Source organism: Monodelphis domestica, chromosome 2 (genome assembly GCF_027887165.1).
Source record: "Monodelphis domestica isolate mMonDom1 chromosome 2, mMonDom1.pri, whole genome shotgun sequence".
Lineage (NCBI taxonomy): Eukaryota > Metazoa > Chordata > Mammalia > Didelphimorphia > Didelphidae > Monodelphis > Monodelphis domestica.
In genome coordinates, this window is record NC_077228.1 from 165,064,587 (window position 1) to 165,082,500 (window position 17,914).

The window sequence follows — 17,914 nt, forward strand, 5'->3', positions numbered from 1 at the left end:
GAAGAGGAGTAATGAGGGTCGCTCTGGGCACGGGAAGACGAATGGGGTGACCCCAGGGAAAAGGGGTAAAGGGAGAGAGCAGTGGGTGGGAGAGCAATGCTCCCGAATGGGGTGAGGGAGAAGGACATGCCACAGAATCCTAACTCCAGGACTTCTTTCTGGCCTTTTCTTGAGACTTTCTGGAGAAGGGGGATGGGATGTGGTCAACCAGCTGGTATGGGAGGAAGGAGTCTAATTTGGCCAGTCGTTGGGGGTGGGGAGCCTCGGCAGAGGAGGGCTGGAGCAGGCTCAGAGCGGGGCAGGGGCCTCACAGTGGGGCTCCGCCCCTTGAATGGGAACAGCCAGGGCAGGGATGACTATTCAGGGAAAATCATAAAATCAAGAGCCCCTAGGGATTTGTAGAGACATTAAAACATCTCCTGTGCATTAATTCATCTTAACCAGACCAAGAATGAAAATTAAGCTAGTGTTTTAAGACCAAAACAAAATAACTCCTCTGAATAAGAAATTCTAGGATGTACACCCTGAATTTTAGACCCTTAAAGCATCTTGTCAAAAAGACTGTGTCTTGGTGGATAGAAGGCAGCAAGTCTTGGAATCAGGACGACCTGGGTTCCAATTCTGCTTTTAATACATTTCAAACAGAATGAATCAGTCTTTAGCTTCTTAATGCTTGAGGACAAATCTTTAAGACTGAATTTCAGAAAAGCTGCCTCCCGGAGTCCCCAATAATAGGGAGTTCACAGGTTTTGTCCTTTCCTACCCTTAAGGGAACTATATCCTCCCATTTTACCCCAGAAAGATATGACCCAACTCCAAATCCCTCCCCAGCCCCATTTTATATTCAAGAAAAGTGAGACCAACCGCATGCAGCTAGCAAATAAGTAGCAAATTTAGAATTTGATCCCAGGCCCTCTGACTCCAAAACCAATGATTTTTTTTTTCCTGCCACACCACAAAACGACTAGAGGTCTAAACTAATTTCTTTCTGCCAGCAGCATTATATTTATTTTTGTCCTCTTCAGCCTACCTCACTAGGGTCTGCCTTAGCCCAGGATGTGTCCTGGAGGGAAAAGGTGACCTCCGGGAAGGCATCTGAGAAAGTGATGGCAATGTCCAGGTGGGCATAATAAAAGCATTTCTAGAGCACTTTTCAGTTTATGAATTGCTTTCCTGCACCAAATTTGCCTCACTGGCCAGGGCTTGATTCCACCCAAGCAAACAGGAGCTTTTGGACAATGCTCTGGAGAACTCGCCATCCCTGGTGTCGCTTGTCAAATTGATTTCTCCTCCACCACTGTGAAGAACACTGTTGGTCATCATGCCTCCTTGTTTTATGAGACATCCCATATTAACGATCAAGGGTCACGGAGCAAGGTTATCTCTGGTGTTATGAGAAAGAAGGGACAAAAGCAGTAGAGAGTTGGAGGATATGGGTGAGTTGTGCTGGACATAGTGGAGGGAACATACAAATCAATGAGGTCCCAGGTCTATTTGTGCATATTTCTGTAGAGACTGGCCTGAGATAAGCCAAACATTATTACATCATGGGGGGGGAGGGGTTGGTCTAGCTGTGGCAGTGGACAAAGCAGTCTAGAAGACCTGTGTTCAGATCCTGTCTCAGACACTTACTAACTCTATGACCCCTGCACTTACTTCTCTCAGCCTCAGTTCTCCTCATTTGCAAAATGGGAATAATAATAGCACTTATCTCACAGAGATATTATAAGTTCAAAAGATGTATTTGTCAACTTTGCTTTGCAAATTTTAGTGCTATAGAAATGTTAGCCATAGCAAAGGAAAGTAATGAATGCTCGAGGGGATGTGGCAAAGTAGGGACACTAATTCATTGCTGGTGGAGTTGTGAACTGATCCAACCATTCTGGAGGGCAATTTGGAACTATGCCCAAAGGGCGATAAAAGACTGTCTGCCCTTTGATCCAGCCATAGCACTGCTGGGTTTGTACCCCAAAGAGATAATAAGTAAAAAGACTTGTACAAGAATATCCATAGCCTCACTGTTTGTGGTGGCCAAAAATTGGAAAATGGGGGGATGCCCATCAATTGGGGAATGGCTGAACAAACTGTGGTACATGTTGGTGATGGAATACTATTGTGCTCAAAGGAATAATGAACTGGAGGAATTCCATGGAGACTGGAACAACCTCCAGGAAGTGATGCAGAGTGAGAGGAGCAGAACCAGGAGAACATTGTACACAGAGACTGAAACACTGTGGTACAATCAAACGTAATGGACTTCTCCATTAGTGTCAATACAACATCCCTGAACCATCTGCAGGGATCTAGGAGAAACAACACTAGCCACAAGCAGAGGACAAACTGTGGGAGTAAAAACACCGAGGAAAAGCAACTGCTTGACTACAGGGGTGGAGGGGACAGGAATGAGGAGAGACTCTAAATGAACACTTTAATGCAAATACCAACAACATGAAAATGGGTTCTAATCAAGGACACATGTCATATCCAGTGGAATCGTGCATCAGCTATGGGAGGGGTGGTGGAAGGAAAGGAAAATTATCTTTGTTTCCAATGAATAATGTGTGAAAATGACCAAATAAAATAATGTTAAAAAAATGTTAGCCATTCTATAGATTTAGAAACTAAAGCTTCCTGAAAAGTGAAAGGGCTTGCCCACTTTCCCTCAGCTTTTTTTTTTTTAACCTTTATCTTCTGACTTAGAATCAATATTGTGTATTGGTTCCAAGGCAGAAGAATGCCAATGAGAGTTAAGTGACTTGCCCAGGGACACTCAGCTAGAAAGTGTCTGAGATCAAATTTGAACCCAGGACCTCCCATCTCTAGATCTGGCTTTCAATCCATAGAATCACCTAGCTCCTCTCTCCCTCAGGGTTCCCCCCTCCCCATTAATTATTTTCCAGTTACATGCAGAAGCAATGTTTGACAACTGTTTTCTGACATTTTAGGGTTTAGATTTCCCCCCTCTCCTTTCCTTTCCCCCCTCCCCACTTCCCAAGGCAGTAAATAGTCTGATATTGGTTATAGCAGTACTTTCATGCAATACATAGTTCCATGTTGCTCATGTCTTGATAGAAGACACATATTACCCGTACAATTAAAAAAAAAGCAACTCATGAAGGGAATAAAGTGGAATATGAAATGCTTTGATCTGCACTCAGACTCCAACAGTTCCTTTTTTGGCTGTGGATAACATTTTCATCATGAGTCCCTTGTGGTTATCTTGGAAATTTGCTTTGCTGATAATGGTTTAGCCCTTTCAAGTTTTCCCCTCAGCTCTTAACTAGTCAGATTCAACTCGGAACCCAGGTCTTCTGGCTCCTCATCTAAGCCGCTGCCCTCACTCATGCTTCTAAGGAGAATAAGACTATTTATAGTTTATAGGTTTTAGGACTGGTAGGGACTTTAAAAAGGAGAGAACTAGGGGGCAGCTGGGTAGCTCAGGGGATTGAGAGCCAGGACTACAGACGGGAGGTCCTAGGTTCAAATGTGGCCTCAGACACTTCCCAGCTGTGTGACCCTGGGCAAGTCACTTGACCCCCATTGCCTAACCCTTACCACTCTTCTGCCTTGGAGCCAATACACAGTATGGACTCCAAGACGGAAGGTAAGGGTTTAAAGAAAAAAAAAAGGAGAGAACTGAGGACCAGAGAGGTAGGACAACTTACTGTGCCAAGCAAGGGTGACGAATATAGTCGCAGGTTCACAACCCGAATTCAGTTCTTCGGTCTCCAAGCCCTTTTCAGGGTATCCTATTGTTTCCCTGTTGTAGACTGGGTGAGAGTGAGGGAGATGCTCCTTGAAATTTATTTTCCCTTCTTTTTTTTTCCTTTCTAGACCCCATTCCCCCCCTCTCCCACAGCTGCACCCCAATTCTGGGTTTTAAAATTCTTTGTAGGAGGAAATACTGGAGTATCAGAATAAAGCTCACATAATTCATTCAAGGATTTATTATATACTTGTTCTATGCAAGGCTTTGTGCTAGGGTAGTGGGGAAACCAAGTGGGAGGTGGGGCAGGAGGAAGGGTTGTTACTCGTATACCCGCCAGAGAAAGATAAATTCGAGGTGAGAGGTAGCTCTAATTTAACTAAGGCTTTCCTGGCGCTATCCGCGTTGGCAGTTTGCAAGTATTATTCTACCCATGTTACAAAGGAGGAAACTGAGGTTTTTTAGAAAGGTCAAATGACCTAAGGTCACAGAAAAAGAGCAATTAAAGTCAAGAAGTCCAGGGTCAAGTCCGAGGCTCTGGCTATTATGCCACACTCTCTTGGGGACTGCCGGCTCCAGGGCGAAGGGGCACCACTCTGAAAATCTATCTAATTATTCCCCGCCTCCTTTTGCCGCCACGAGTGCTGAGAGGAAGAGGGCGGGGCAGGGCGGGGCGGGGCTCCTGGTTCCCATGGCAACCCACCCAGGGGACCGGCGCCAGACCGGACCCGGACAAGCAGGGCAGGGCAGGGAACTGAGCGGTCACGCCAGGAGGCGGAGCGAGGCCCGACTCTCGGTTGTCAGGGTGACGCGTCAACACCCCCCGCCAGCGGCTGCAGCAGCTGTGTGGCTGTAGCGGCTGTGGCTCCGCCCGGGAGGCCTGAGAGGCCCCGGAGGCCGTGGGTGCTGCCAAGATGGTGAGATCTCGCGGTGGTGAGGGGATTTGTGGTGGGCCTGTTATGGGTGTCCGGGGCAGCGACCAAGGGAAGCAGTGAGGGTCAGTCCCAGAATGAAGTGGAGGGCTGGGGTGGGGGTGGGGTGAGGGTGGTGTTGGCATAAAGAGAAATTGTGGGAAGGGGGAAATGCCATTAAGTCAAGAAGCATTTATTAAACGCCTACTATATACTAGGCGCTAGGGATACAAAGACAAAAAAGAATCAGTTCCTACCTTCAAGAAGTTTACATTTTATGAGGGAAACAGCAGGTACGAAATGAAAATGGAAGGAAATCTGACAGGGGAGAATTGGAATTAAGATCGTTTTCATGCAGAAGGTGATGAGCTGGACTGGGGGAAAAGAGTTTTTTGAAAAGAATATTCCAGGCACAGCCAGTGCAAAGGTACACAGATGGGAGATTGAGTGTAGACTCAACTGGGGAGGATCTGAGCCAAGCTTGTTAGTTCACAGGATTGGAGGTGCTTCTACAGGCTGAAGATATTGAGGCCCAGAGATGGTCATTGACCTGAATGAAGTGAAAATGAGTCAGCCCTACTCTGCCTCTTACTAGCAGCAAGGTTAATTTAGGATTAATACTTATATGGACTTATAGCTGTCCACCACCACCCAATGAAGTAGAGAGGACAGCTATCTTTACTCCCATTTTATAGATGAAACTGAGGGCATGAGAAGTTAAAAGACTTAGGCTTAATCACAGAGCTGCAGCATTGGTAGAGACCTTAGAGTGCATCTAGTATAAACCATACCTAAATTAGGAATCCTGTCTCCATTTACCTCTTTGGCACAAGTGATCTTTATGTAGCCTCCACTTAAAGACCTCTAGTTACAGGGAATTCACTGTCCCCCAGTCGGCCCATTCTATTTTTGGAAAGCTGTAATTATTAGGAAGTTTTCCCTTATGCTGAGCTGAATAAAATTTCCCTCCCTGTAACTTCCACCCAGCGGTCCAAGTCTTTTCTCAGGGGCCAAGCAAAACAAGTCTAATCCCTTTTCCACATGGCAGCCCTCTAAGTATTTGAAAGCAGCCTTCCTATTCTTTGCAAGGCTTCTCTTCTCCAGGTGAAGCAGCTCCAGTTCTCACAAGCCAAGGCTCAGAGAAGTGATTTTAAGGCCACACAGTTTGCATGGCATGATTTTGAGTCCCCTCCCCATCTGGTTTTCCCTCCTCTGGGTACCCTCCACCTTATCAAGGACTCTTCCAAAAGATTGTTTAAAAAATCCCAAAACACCAAAACATTGTTGCCAGAACTATACACTTTACTTCAGGTGAGCTTTGATCAGCAGACACTACAGGAAGAATCCCTGCCCAAGATCTCATAACTAATATATGGCATGTCTTCTTGCTTCCAAGTTCAGTTCATTATATTAACTAGAAGTTGTGTGAATTTGAGCAAGACAGTCCATCAGATTCCTCAACTATAAAAGGAGAGTGATAATAGTTGCTATGTTTTAACTCACAGTTATAAATTTGTAAAATGCTTTATAAAAGTGAAATGAAGGGAATGGAGATTAGTTGATAACCCTAACACCCTTGATGGGGGCAGCTAGGTGGTGAAGTGGCCAGAGCACTGGGTTTAGAGTCAGGAAAACTCATCTTTCTGAGTTCAAATCTGTCCTCAGACACTTACCCAGCTGTGTGACCCTGGGCAAGTCATTGAACTCTGTTTGCCTTGGTTTCCTTATCTGTAAAATGAGATAGAGAAGGACATGGAAACCTACTCTACTATCTTTGCCAAGAAAACCCAAATTGGGTTGGGGAGGAAGTCTTGAAGAGTCAGACAAGACTGAAAATAACTGAACAACAAGGTCCTTGTTAGATTGAATTTATGATTCCACTAGGAGGTAGGTGTAGGGACTAGAAATCCAGAAGGTGGTGCTAAACCTTTAGGAGGAGATACTTCTTAGGTATGGTGCTAAGAATGGGATGCACATGTGTGGGGTCTGGAGGAAAAGAGCCTTTATGATTTCTAGGAGACTTGGGTTCTAACATATCTTACACCATCACCTTGCTTTGGGGCAAGTGGCTCTAACTGTTCTGAGCCTTGGTTTTTCCTTCTCTTAGATGGGAATAAATGTGTGAAAATTCTCTTGAAAAGTATAGAGTGTCCTACAAATGTAAGACATTACTGTAAGGCCACACTGTAGTGCACTGGACAGAGGCAGAGACAGTAAGATGTGAGTTCAAATCTTGCCTCAGACAGTTTATAGTTTTGTGATCTTGAGCAAATGACTTAACTTTAGCCTCAATTTCCTCATATTCAAAATAATAACAACAACAACTAACATTTATGTAGCACTTACGGTGTATAAAGCACTGTGCTAAGGGCTTTACATTTATTTTCTTATTTGATCCTCACAACAATTCTGGCAATTAAGTGCTATTATTATCCCTATTTTACAGATGAGGAAACTGAGGCAAACAGAGGTTAAGGTGACTTCCCCAAGAATACAGCTAGTATCTGAGAACAAATTTGAACATAGGTCTTCCTTACTAGATAGACCTGGCATTCTAGACACTGCAACACTTATAATAGCACCTCCCTCCCTCCCAGGATTATTGTGAGGATTAAACAAGGCAATATATGCAATGTGCTAGCTATTAGACCACAAGGCCCAGAAGCAGAGGATATTGTTGAAACTTGTTGCAGTACTAGGTGCATGTTTCAGTCTGGAATAGGGAGCAGGACCCAAGATTTGGGTTGATTTCTAGTATAACAGTTTTCACTTAAAAATCCTAGATAAGGGAATTCCCCAGCCTTCTTTGGGAGGTCATTGTTTAAACACTTTCATGGTAGGAGAGTTGATAGTAATCTTGCATTTAACATAAATCCTTCCAACTGTAGGCAGGGAGATGGGGGTGGGACCATCTTTAGGACAAAGGTAAAGTAGGGTGATGTGGCTGGGCAGAAGATGGAATAGTTTGAGTCTTGGGATAGTGTCTGATTTGAGATGTGAATTCTTTAAAAACTTATCACTAACTTTATTTTTAAAATTATTTAAAATTATTTTATTATTATTTAAAATTATTTTTATTCATTTAGTTAAATATTTCCCAAGTACATGTAAAAATATTTAACAATCATTTTAAACAATATCAAGTTCCAAATTCTCTCCTTCCCCCTGCCCCTTTTCTCTCCTAGAGAAGGGAAACAATTTGACTTGGATTCTATATGTGCGGTCATGCAAAACATATTTATTTCTATATTAGCCAAAGTATGCAAATCTTCTAGGGGTTTGCCAACTGTATCAATGGGTGCTGAAATGTACTTATGGACACAGGGTTCCTATTAACAGGTTTCTGTGTTGTCTCCATTTGATGAATGAGGAAGCAAACCAAGGTCCTGAGAAGTTAAATGATTCTGGCTTTTACAGCCACATAGCTGCAGAGTTAGAAGATATCTTAGAGAGGTTCTGGGGCTCAGTGTCATGGTTCAAAAGCCAATTATAGCTCATATCTCTAGAAGAGCTCCAGTCTCACATGGACCAAGTTCTCTCTTGGAGGCTTCTTTCTAGAATTATATTTATGACTTATTTTATACCCATCTAGGATTTCTCTTGGGGAATATCAGTATCTGGTGTATGTTCCTATCTAGTGTTATTTTTTTTTTTTGCTATGACATCTGGTCTTTGGTTTCTGGCCCTCTTAAAGCTCTCAGTTTCTATTCAGACTCTTAGATTAATAAAATATTAACTGTGGGATAGATTTTGTTTAACTCATCAGAAAATCTATAGGATTATGCCAATAGTGACACAACCTTTCTTCTCTTTCTAGTGGGCCTCCACCCTCCTCAGGGACTTATACTATATTCAAGACTTATAGTACTGTTCTTAGTAGGTTCCTCTTTTCTTCTAGGGGAAATAATTTAGGGTTGCTAGGATATAAAACAACCTTACAATTTGGTAAGCCTCCCTTTCCCCTGAGAATCCTACAATTCTCCATATTTATACTACCCAAGGGAATCAAGAAATTCATCTCTCTTGTGGGTCCATCCTTCTTAGAGGATACAGGGGAGTTATACAATGTTGTATTTCCTCAAGGAGGCTATACTTTGAGGGGAGGTATGCAGTTTGGACACATATGTGATTCAAGACAAAACTATGATAAGGGCAAGGGAGAAATCCAGCCATGGGATTTGTGGATTTAAGAATCATATGAAAAATCATCTAGTCTTCTTTCCCAATGGTCCTGAGTCCCAGACCAGTTGGTTAGGTACCCGGTATCCCATAGGCAGTGACAGAGCTAGGATATAAATGTGGATTTTCCAAATCTAAATCCACTTAGGTGTCCAAACAAACCACTAGGAAATTTAAGGAAATAGATGCCAATTTCAGCAGTGGGGTGTGGGTAGTGGGAAATGCTTTATGGCTGGTGGTAGTCCATGGAATAAAGCTGGTGGTGGTCCATGAAAGAAGGGAGGATCTAAACAGGAAGATATTGCAGGTACAGGTGGCTCATAGTCCATTCCAGGATGGGCATGGCATAAGTGAGGGCTTCTAGATAAAAGCAGGGTGAGAATGGAGCATAGTGAGTAGGTCACTTTGGAATGTTAAATAGGTGGAAATGTATATTAGAGGCAGATAATCTTGAATGCTAGCATAGCTTACTTCCTTTTTCTTTCCTCCCCATCTGCCCTCTCTGGGTTCTAAATGGGCCTGCTAAAACCCATCCCAGGTCCAAGGCCTGGTTTGAGTCAGCATCTACCCAACCACAGCTCACAAGCTCATAGCAAATTTTTTTTTAAAATTAGGACAATTAGAGAATACAGTATCTAGAAGCAGAAGATATTTAATTAAATTGCAGGGGGGAATAAATAAGAGAAATAATATACACCCTGAGATACAACCTCTCAATGGAGAGGGGGCATACATAGGAAACATAGGTACTCATGGAATATATTTGGCCAAAGAATATGTTGAAAGGCCACGCACTTTGGGAGAGATATATAAGTAGATGTGATCATGGAATATTTGTGGGAAAAGGCATACTTGTAAGAGAGGAGAGTCTAGGAGCCAGGCATAAGCAGGGTGAGTCACATTCCTAGAACCTTGTCTCCACTGGGACCCTTGTTGACCTCTGATGCTGCTTCTTGCTTCCACCGAACTGCCAGTGTCATCTGTCTTTCTCCCTCCTCCTAGCCAGCTCACCTCCTGTCACTTCTTTCCTCTGGAATGACATCTTTTGCTTTTAATGCTGCTTTTTATTATCTGTTGGTCCTTTGCTGAATAGCTGCAGACATTTGACCTTTCTCTTGTAATAGAAGAATCTCACTTCTTAAATCAAAGCCCCAAGGTCTATTTCAACTCTTTTGTGATTCAGACACATAGATAAAGCCAGATAGCCAGAGAATCCTTTAGGTACAGATTGCCAGGGCAATTGCCATTTTTCTGCCTCAGCTGCTTCTCTTTGAATTTAGGCTGAGAAAATTCCTTTCAATTTACAACTTGCCCCAGGTTGCTTTGTTAGACTTTCCTGATAACCTGATCTCCCAGTATAGCAGTTTATAGAGAGTGACAGATGGGTTTTTGACTAGAGGAACAACATGATAGAATGGTGTATCAGAAAGTTTCCCATTAGGGTAGGCAAAGAGACCATTTTAGAGGTTTTTATAGTATTTCATTTGAGGAGTGATGAGAAAAAGAACTAGAGTGGTTGCTGTGGGAATGGAAAGGAAGGGACAGGTTTGAAAGATGTTGCCAAGACAGAATTGATAAGAGACTCAACAATTGATTTTATATTGGGATTGAGGAAGTCCAAGAGGAATCTGAGAATCTCAGCCTGTAAGATCCAGAATAAGAATGGTGGTGCCACCACCAGAAATCGAGTTTTGGAGAAGGGAATGGTGTGTGTGTGTGTGTGTGTGTGTGTGTGTGTGTGTGTGTGTGTATTTTGGAATTTTTGATGCTGGTGGGATATTCAAGTACAATTTACACAGCCCTTTATTAGTTGATATATTTCTATGTATGCTTTCCTAATTTTTTGCTTCTGTGTATACAAGAGTGTGAATATATTCCTCATGAATTTTTTTTAAATTCTTACCTTCCATCTTAGAATCAACACAGTGTATTAATTCCAAGGCAGAAGAGTGGGATTAAATGACTTGCCCATGTTCACACAACTAGAAAGTTTCTGAGTTCAGATTTCCTGGCTCTCAATCCACTGAATCACCTAGCCTAGCTGCCCCCTTTATGAGTTCTACTAAGGGGAGAAGTAGCTTTGTATAGTGGATGGAGATACGACTTTAGGATCAGGAAAACTATCAGAAGTGGTTCAAATCTTGGGCAAATTTGTTTACCTCTCAATGCTTCAGGAAGCCATCTAATATAAAATTGTATTGTAGGTACAGATCTATATTGGTAGAGGGAATTCCTTCTTGGGAACTCCACAGTAATGAAATCATAGATCTGGGAGAAAAAAAAATAATAAAATTCTTCCAGAGGAAGACAGCTTTGATTGCTATTTCATCTATTCAACAAGACTTGTTGAACATCTAACAGCTTGTATTTATATATCATTTTTAAGTTTTTTTTTCTTTTCTTACAACAATCCTTCAAAATAGACAACGAAGAATTAGGCAATGGGCATCTACAAAGATAAATGAGATGCTGTGTCTGCCTTCAAGAAGCTTATTGACCAGCTTCTCTTAGTTCCATCTCTGCTATTATTTCTGTGACCATAGGTCTGCCACTTAGTGGGAAAAGGAAGGGGACAAGCATTTAATTAAAGCAGAAGCATCTACTTTATACCAGGCACTGTACCTGATATAAAGTAGATGCTTCTTTATACCAGCATCTTTGCGAATATTATCTCATTTGATCTTCACAAAAACCCTGGGAGATTAGTGCTGCTATTATCCCTATTTTACAGATGAGGAAACTGAGGGAACAACCTCTATTGAATACCAGTTTCTTTTCTTTTCTTTTTTCCAATCATCCCAACCCACATTTATTATATAATTCATCATAATTATATGTTAGATAACAAATATAGAAATCATCCAAGGATTAGATAATTTGTATAAGGTTATCATCCTACAGTTAAACCAACTCCTTAAATATATTCAAAATCAAAACATGTCACCAATTTCAGAAGTGTCATTAGATGAATAACCTAAGTCTTCATAAATCAAGTAAATTATCTTTTAACATGCAAGTATTTCAAGGATATGTAATTTATTTTTAGTGTGGGTTCTTCCACTAATGTGTATTGCAATCCTCTGTAACTTAGTAAGGTCTTAGAGATTTGCTATATCCCTCAAATTCATGAGCCTTTTCAAACCTAGCGAAGTTTGTGCATGGACACAATCTATCATGAATGGACCCTAATTTCTACATCTGTAAAATGAAGGAATGGGACTGGATCAGTGGTTCTCAAAATTTTTGATCTCAAGAAACTTTTACAGCTAAAATTTAATAAAGATCCCAAAGAGCTTTTGTTTAGGTGGATTACATTTATTGCTATTTTTCACATTAGAAATTAAAATGGATAAAATTTGTCATTTAGTTATTTCAGTCACATCTAACTTTTTGTGACCTCATTTGGGGTTCTTGTGGCAAAGATACCAAAGTGGTTTACCATTTCCTTCTCCAGCTCATTTTACAGATAAGGAAACTGGGGTAAACAGGGCTAAGTGACTTGCTCAGGGTCACACAGCTAGTAAGTGTCTGAGGTCAGATTTGAACTCAAGAAGATGAGTCTTTCTGATTCCAGACCCAGTAATCTATCTACTGTGCCACTTAGCTGCCCTAAACATGCTTTATTTCACACCAATTTTTCCTCACTTCAGAGCACCTTCCTTTATATTAAAGCAAAACATTTTAAGCAAAATTCTGTCCACTATTCTTACCTTGCTGCTCCAGTTTTTAAAAATTATCAATTAATTAAACATAATAATAAACTCATTACATGTTAAAATAAATACCATTTTTAAAAATGATAAAGTTATAGTTTCCACAAAAAACAATTAGTGATAAGTATGGAATTGTTTTATATGTGTATTTTTTGCAAATCTTTTTGCTGTCTAGTTTAATAGGAGAAAAATTCTCATCTCTGCTTCTGCATTCAATCTGTTGAGATTTGTCGTTTTGGTTGAAGTATATGAGAAAATCTGGCCACACACATATGTAACTACAAAAGGGGGGAGTATTTTAATAGGCAATTTTAAAAGCCAAATCGAATAGACAAATAATATCTTAATATTATTATGAATATAGTTTTTTTTTATCATTTGGATCCCTGAGAGTTTCAGGGACTCTTTTTGGGTCCCATCATCCACACTTTGAAAATTTCTGAACTAAATGAATTAAGTCTGATCCTTCTATTCTGACATTCTTTGATGTTTCTCAAAGTGATTCTCCTAAAAATCAATGTTGGCATTGGGGGAAGTGGAGTCTGACCCATGATTTGGAGTGTGCCTTCCTTGTTTCAGGGCAGAGGGAGCCACTGCTCCAGCTCAGGGGTCCAAGCTCAATTATTGGAGATCCTAACCTTCAATGGACCTGACATTCGTAAAGAGGAAATAGGTCTGGGCCTAGACAAGGGTATTCAGGAAAAGAACATTTCTTTGTTCTTGCTCAGCTGACAGGTGTTGTGGTTACATCAGAGAAATTACAACCCTTTCCAGCTTTGTCTTGCTCTGTACTGGCTGAACACTCTGGATAGACAATGTCTTGGCACTTTAAGTGCTGGTCCTGCCAAGATTTCCAGAAGTTAGACTCCCAAATTTGAACTTCCCTGCAATTACATAGAGTTCCAGAATGCTTCTCAAAGCCTTTGGATATGGTTCTAATTCTTGTTCCCTAGAGCATGAGCGGTTTAGAGGAAAAGAGATTAAATTGGGCCATCAAGATGAAATTTGATTTTTATTTAAAAAAAGATTTTATTGATATATATTTTTTCATTTTGCTTTATATCATGTTCATTTCCAGAGATCTCTGGACTCTATGATAAAAGAGTGGTAAGGGTTAGGCAATTTGGGTTAAGTGACTTGCCCAAAGTCATACAACTAGGAACTATCTGAGGTCAAATTTGAATCCAGGTCCTCCTGACTCTAAGCCAAGCACTCTATCCACTGTGTTTGTTGCCTAGCTTCCCCTTGTGCATTTCTTTCAAGTAACCTTCATTGAACTCAATTAACGATGTTCAGTTCCTAGTCTGAAGGACATCAAGTTGTTCTTGCCCCATCTTTTCAATTCCTTTTTCTTAAAGGTCTCTAGACAACAACAAAAAAAATCACCATTTCCTTCATGTTCCAATGTTTTTTGTCTCTTCCAGTTGGGGAATTAATTCTGATTCTGAAATTCAATCCCACTTTGGACAATTTCAGCTCATTTTTTCATTACATTTTCTCTCTCTTGGACTGACAGCAGAGGTAGTGTTGGAACTGAGGACAGCTGCTTCCCACCTATCTTAAAACAGTTTTCTGGCCTTTATCTTTTAATGAAAACAAGGAATTCCATTTTGTTAGATTTGTGTCGATTCTGACTGCTCTTTTGCCCCTCATCAGGCCCTTTCCTTGACTGAGCCAGGAAGTCAGGAAAAGGGCACTTTCTACAGCGCTGATTGGACCCAGAGGACTCTGGGTGCTGCCGGGAGTTCAGGGTCTAGTCTGATCCAGGTGATAGCAGAGAAATGCTTGTACATAGTAGATACTTAATAAACATATCTTTTCAAATTATTTTTATTATGTGAAATATTTTCCATTTACACTAAAAATTAAATCTTTCTGAGTTCCAGATTTTCTCCCTTCCTCATGTCCCTCCCTCACCCAACAATAGACATTTTTTAAATGGATGCCTAGATACTACGTGGCACTTTCAGGGGGTTCTAGGTGTTGGAGGGCAGGTGGGGAAGGGATGTCTTTCTTCAGTGTCTGTGGCTGGGTCCTGAAGGTCTCTCTTCAGGATCTCAGTGCTCAAGTATCTACTGAAAAAACCTGCTCTGGACTCTGCTTCAAGACCCCTTCATGGAGTCCTCTCCTGACTTGTTGAAGATCACGAGGTCAAAGCATCTCATCTCCATCACCTAAAAGAAGATAGGACAAAGGCAGAGGCAAAGAACCCAGGCTTGTATTCTCAGGCTACATGCCTGCAGCTGGGACCGCTCCTCTTAATTCATTATCTCTCTTCTCTCACTAGATTGTTTCCAGGTAGGAAGGAGTCAGAACAAAAGGTAGAGGCCAGGGTTGACTAGTGTCTTTCAAATGAACTTTACTTCCAGCTTCAGGGCCATCCAATCAAGCTCTTTACCACCTGGCCACCAGACAGGACTTGGTTAAATAATATCCGTGCATGCTTTAAAATCTGTGTGGGAACTCTGTCAGCCAAATACTTGGTGCATGCTCATAAGGGCTGGACTCACTGGCCAGATCCCCATTACAGTAACTTGCCCAAGGTCTTAGCCTAGGCCCTCTGACTCTTTGTTTGCAAACTCTGTCATTACCTTGGCCTTTCCTGCTTCTCCCCTCAATTTCCCAAACATGCCTAAAGGATATGCATGACCCAACAACAACTCCCAGTTGCTCATTTGGTCCCCATACCTAGAGAAAATGAGTCAAAGGTGACTGAGTCAGGCAGAACCACCATTACTCTGAGGGGATGAGGAAGAGGGGAAGGACATTTCCCCCATGGCTGCTCTAAAGGAGGGACAACAGGATTATAGATCAAAGTGCTCTGGAGAGAAGGGTGGAGATCCTCAATCTTTCCTATCAGATTCTTTCCTGCTACTTTTAACCATGACCATTTGCTCCAATCATCCCTGCTAGCTCTCACTGTAGCCCTTTTCCTCCCAGTGGCCAACTTTCTTGAGGAAGCTGCCTATACTCAGTGCCTCTAGTTCCATTCCTTTAAATGCTAAAACTTCTGAAATCTGACTTTTGATTGACCTCCTTATACAGTGGAAACTGCCTCTAGTCTTTTCCCATTCCGATCTATTATCTGCTTAGTTGCTAAAGTAATTTTACAACTACTTAATCCTACCACTTAACTTTGTCGTAGACTTTTACAAAGCACTTTGCAAAGATTTCATTTTATCTTCAAAATAGTCCTGTGAAGTAGGTACTATGATTATCCTCATTTTACAAAGGAGGAAACTGAGGCAGATAGAAGTTAAATGTCTGCAGTCAGATTTGAACTCAAGTCTTCTTGACAACAGGTCAGTCACTTTATCCACTGTGCAACCATTCTGTTTCTCTTCTCTTCTCTTCTCTTCTCTTCTCTTCTCTTCTCTTCTCTTCTCTTCTCTTCTCTTCTCTTCTCTTCTCTTCTCTTCTCTTCTCTTCTCTTCTCTTCTCTTCTCTTCTCTTCTTCCTTCCTTCCTTCCTTCCTTCCTTCCTTCCTTCCTTCCTTCCTTCCTTCCTTCCTTCCTTCCTTCCCTTCCCTACTTCCCTTCCCTTCCCTCCCTCCCTCCCTCTGTCCTCTCTCTTTCTCTCTCTCTCTCTCTCTCTCTCTCTCTTAAAAGGCAGTTCCAAGGCAGAAGAACAGTAAGGGCTGGGCAATTGGGCTTATATGACTTGTCCAGGGTCACACAACTAGGAAGTGTCCGAGGCCATATTTGAACTTAAGACCTCTTGTTCTCTAGGTCAAGACCTCCTGTTGTTAGGCCAAACTGTTACCAAAGCTCAGGTCTGATCATTCCATCCCAGAGTGATTCAATAAACTTCTGGAGCTCCCTATTTCCTCCAGGATCAAATAGAAAAGTCTTCTGCTTGGCAGTTAAGATCCTTTCCTACATTTTCAGACTTTTTACACTTTATCCCCCTCTATGTATATATAATCTAGTGAAATTGGCCTTCTCCTGTGACCCTCCATCTCCTGACTGTGTTGTATTTTTTGCCCTATTTGTTACCCCTGCCTGGAATGCTCCCCCTTTTTACTTCTACCTCCTGGCTTCCCTGTTTTAATTCAAAACTCAGCCCAAAGGCAAAGGGGCAACCAGGCTTGGAGAGGGGAAGGCCCTGGTTCTGGTCTCCGACACTTCCTAGCCTGGTGACCCTAAGCAAACCTCATTTGTCTAACTAACTCTTACCCCTCTTCTGCCTTGGAACCAATACACTTAATATTGACCCTGAGATACAAGGTAAGGGTTTAAAAACAAGGAGAACAAAAGGCCTAAGCTCAGAAGTCACCTTCAACCACAGGCTTCCTCCAGTCCTCCTCCACCGCTAGTGCCTCCCCTTTGAGTTTCTCTCCCATCCAAACTGCACAGATTGTGCATGTTCACACACCATTCTCCCCTTGGACCATGAGGTTCTTTGGAGCAGAGAGGATTTTTGCCTTCTTTTGTGTCCCAAGTGCTCACCGTAATTATTTAATAAATGCTTGTTGGCTGACCGACTCCCTAAATGTTGTTGAATGATAGAGTCATCGGAAATGGGTGGGATTAAGTATGGTGAGGCTGGCCAAGCTCCTGATATTCTATCATAGAAGCTGTTTGCTTTGCTCTGGTCTATGGTTTTATGCCAAGGTTTATTTAATTTTCACTTTGGTAACTTATTTAAAGAAAGCTTCTTGGAGTGAGGTGTTTGCAGTGAGGAAGGATTTAGATGAATGCATCATAGATGGAAGGAATGCTGGGGTTTGGAAGTGGGAGTGAAGGTACTTGGAGCTGTAAACAGATTTGCTTAAGAAACAAGGATGGTAAGATGGGGACTTACCATTGGTGAAGGGTCTTTTCTTTTATTAAACCCTTACCTCTTGTCTTAGAATCAATCCCAAGTATTGGTCCTAAGGCAGAAGAACAGTAAAGGGTAAGAAATAGGGAGTAGGTGAGTTGCTCAGTGTCACACAACTAGAAAGTATCTGAGATCAGATTTGAACCCAGACCTCCCATCTCCAGGCATGGCTCTCTAGTCACTGAACCACCTCTCTTCCCCTGGTGAAGGGATCTTGAAGCTTAGTCTATGGAGTTGACATTGCATATGGTGGGTGGTATGGAAGTGAGATGACCAGAATTATCTAGAAGACAGTAACAACAACAACAACTAACAATTATGTAACACATTACTTGTATAATCTCTTTGGAGTCTCATAATAAGCCTTTAAGATTAATATAAGCACAACAGGCATTATTATTCCCAGTTTAGAGATAGACTAATTGAGCCTTATAGACAGAGTGACTTACAGATCAGTGGGCACATAACTAATGTCAGAGATTTGATTAGAACCCAGGTCTGCTGGGCTTCAGAGCTAGCACTTTCTCTAATGGTAGGCTTCAGTGCCTCTTCCATTCCACCTGCTATTAGGCCGTTATACCACC

The 17,914-nt window shown here is 41.8% G+C and overlaps 1 protein-coding gene across 1 annotated transcript in view; it reads left to right on the forward strand.

Moving 5' to 3' along the window:
* Nucleotides 1-4,386: 4,386 nt before the first annotated feature.
* CFAP45 (cilia and flagella associated protein 45) overlaps nt 4,387-17,914 on the forward strand; it is a 51,110-nt gene continuing 37,582 nt past the window's right edge. Inside the window, exon 1 of the mRNA XM_056816179.1 lies at nt 4,387-4,623. Within this exon, the coding sequence (XP_056672157.1) occupies nt 4,621-4,623 (3 nt within the window). The 5' untranslated portion in view covers nt 4,387-4,620. The remainder of the gene's footprint in view (nt 4,624-17,914) is intronic.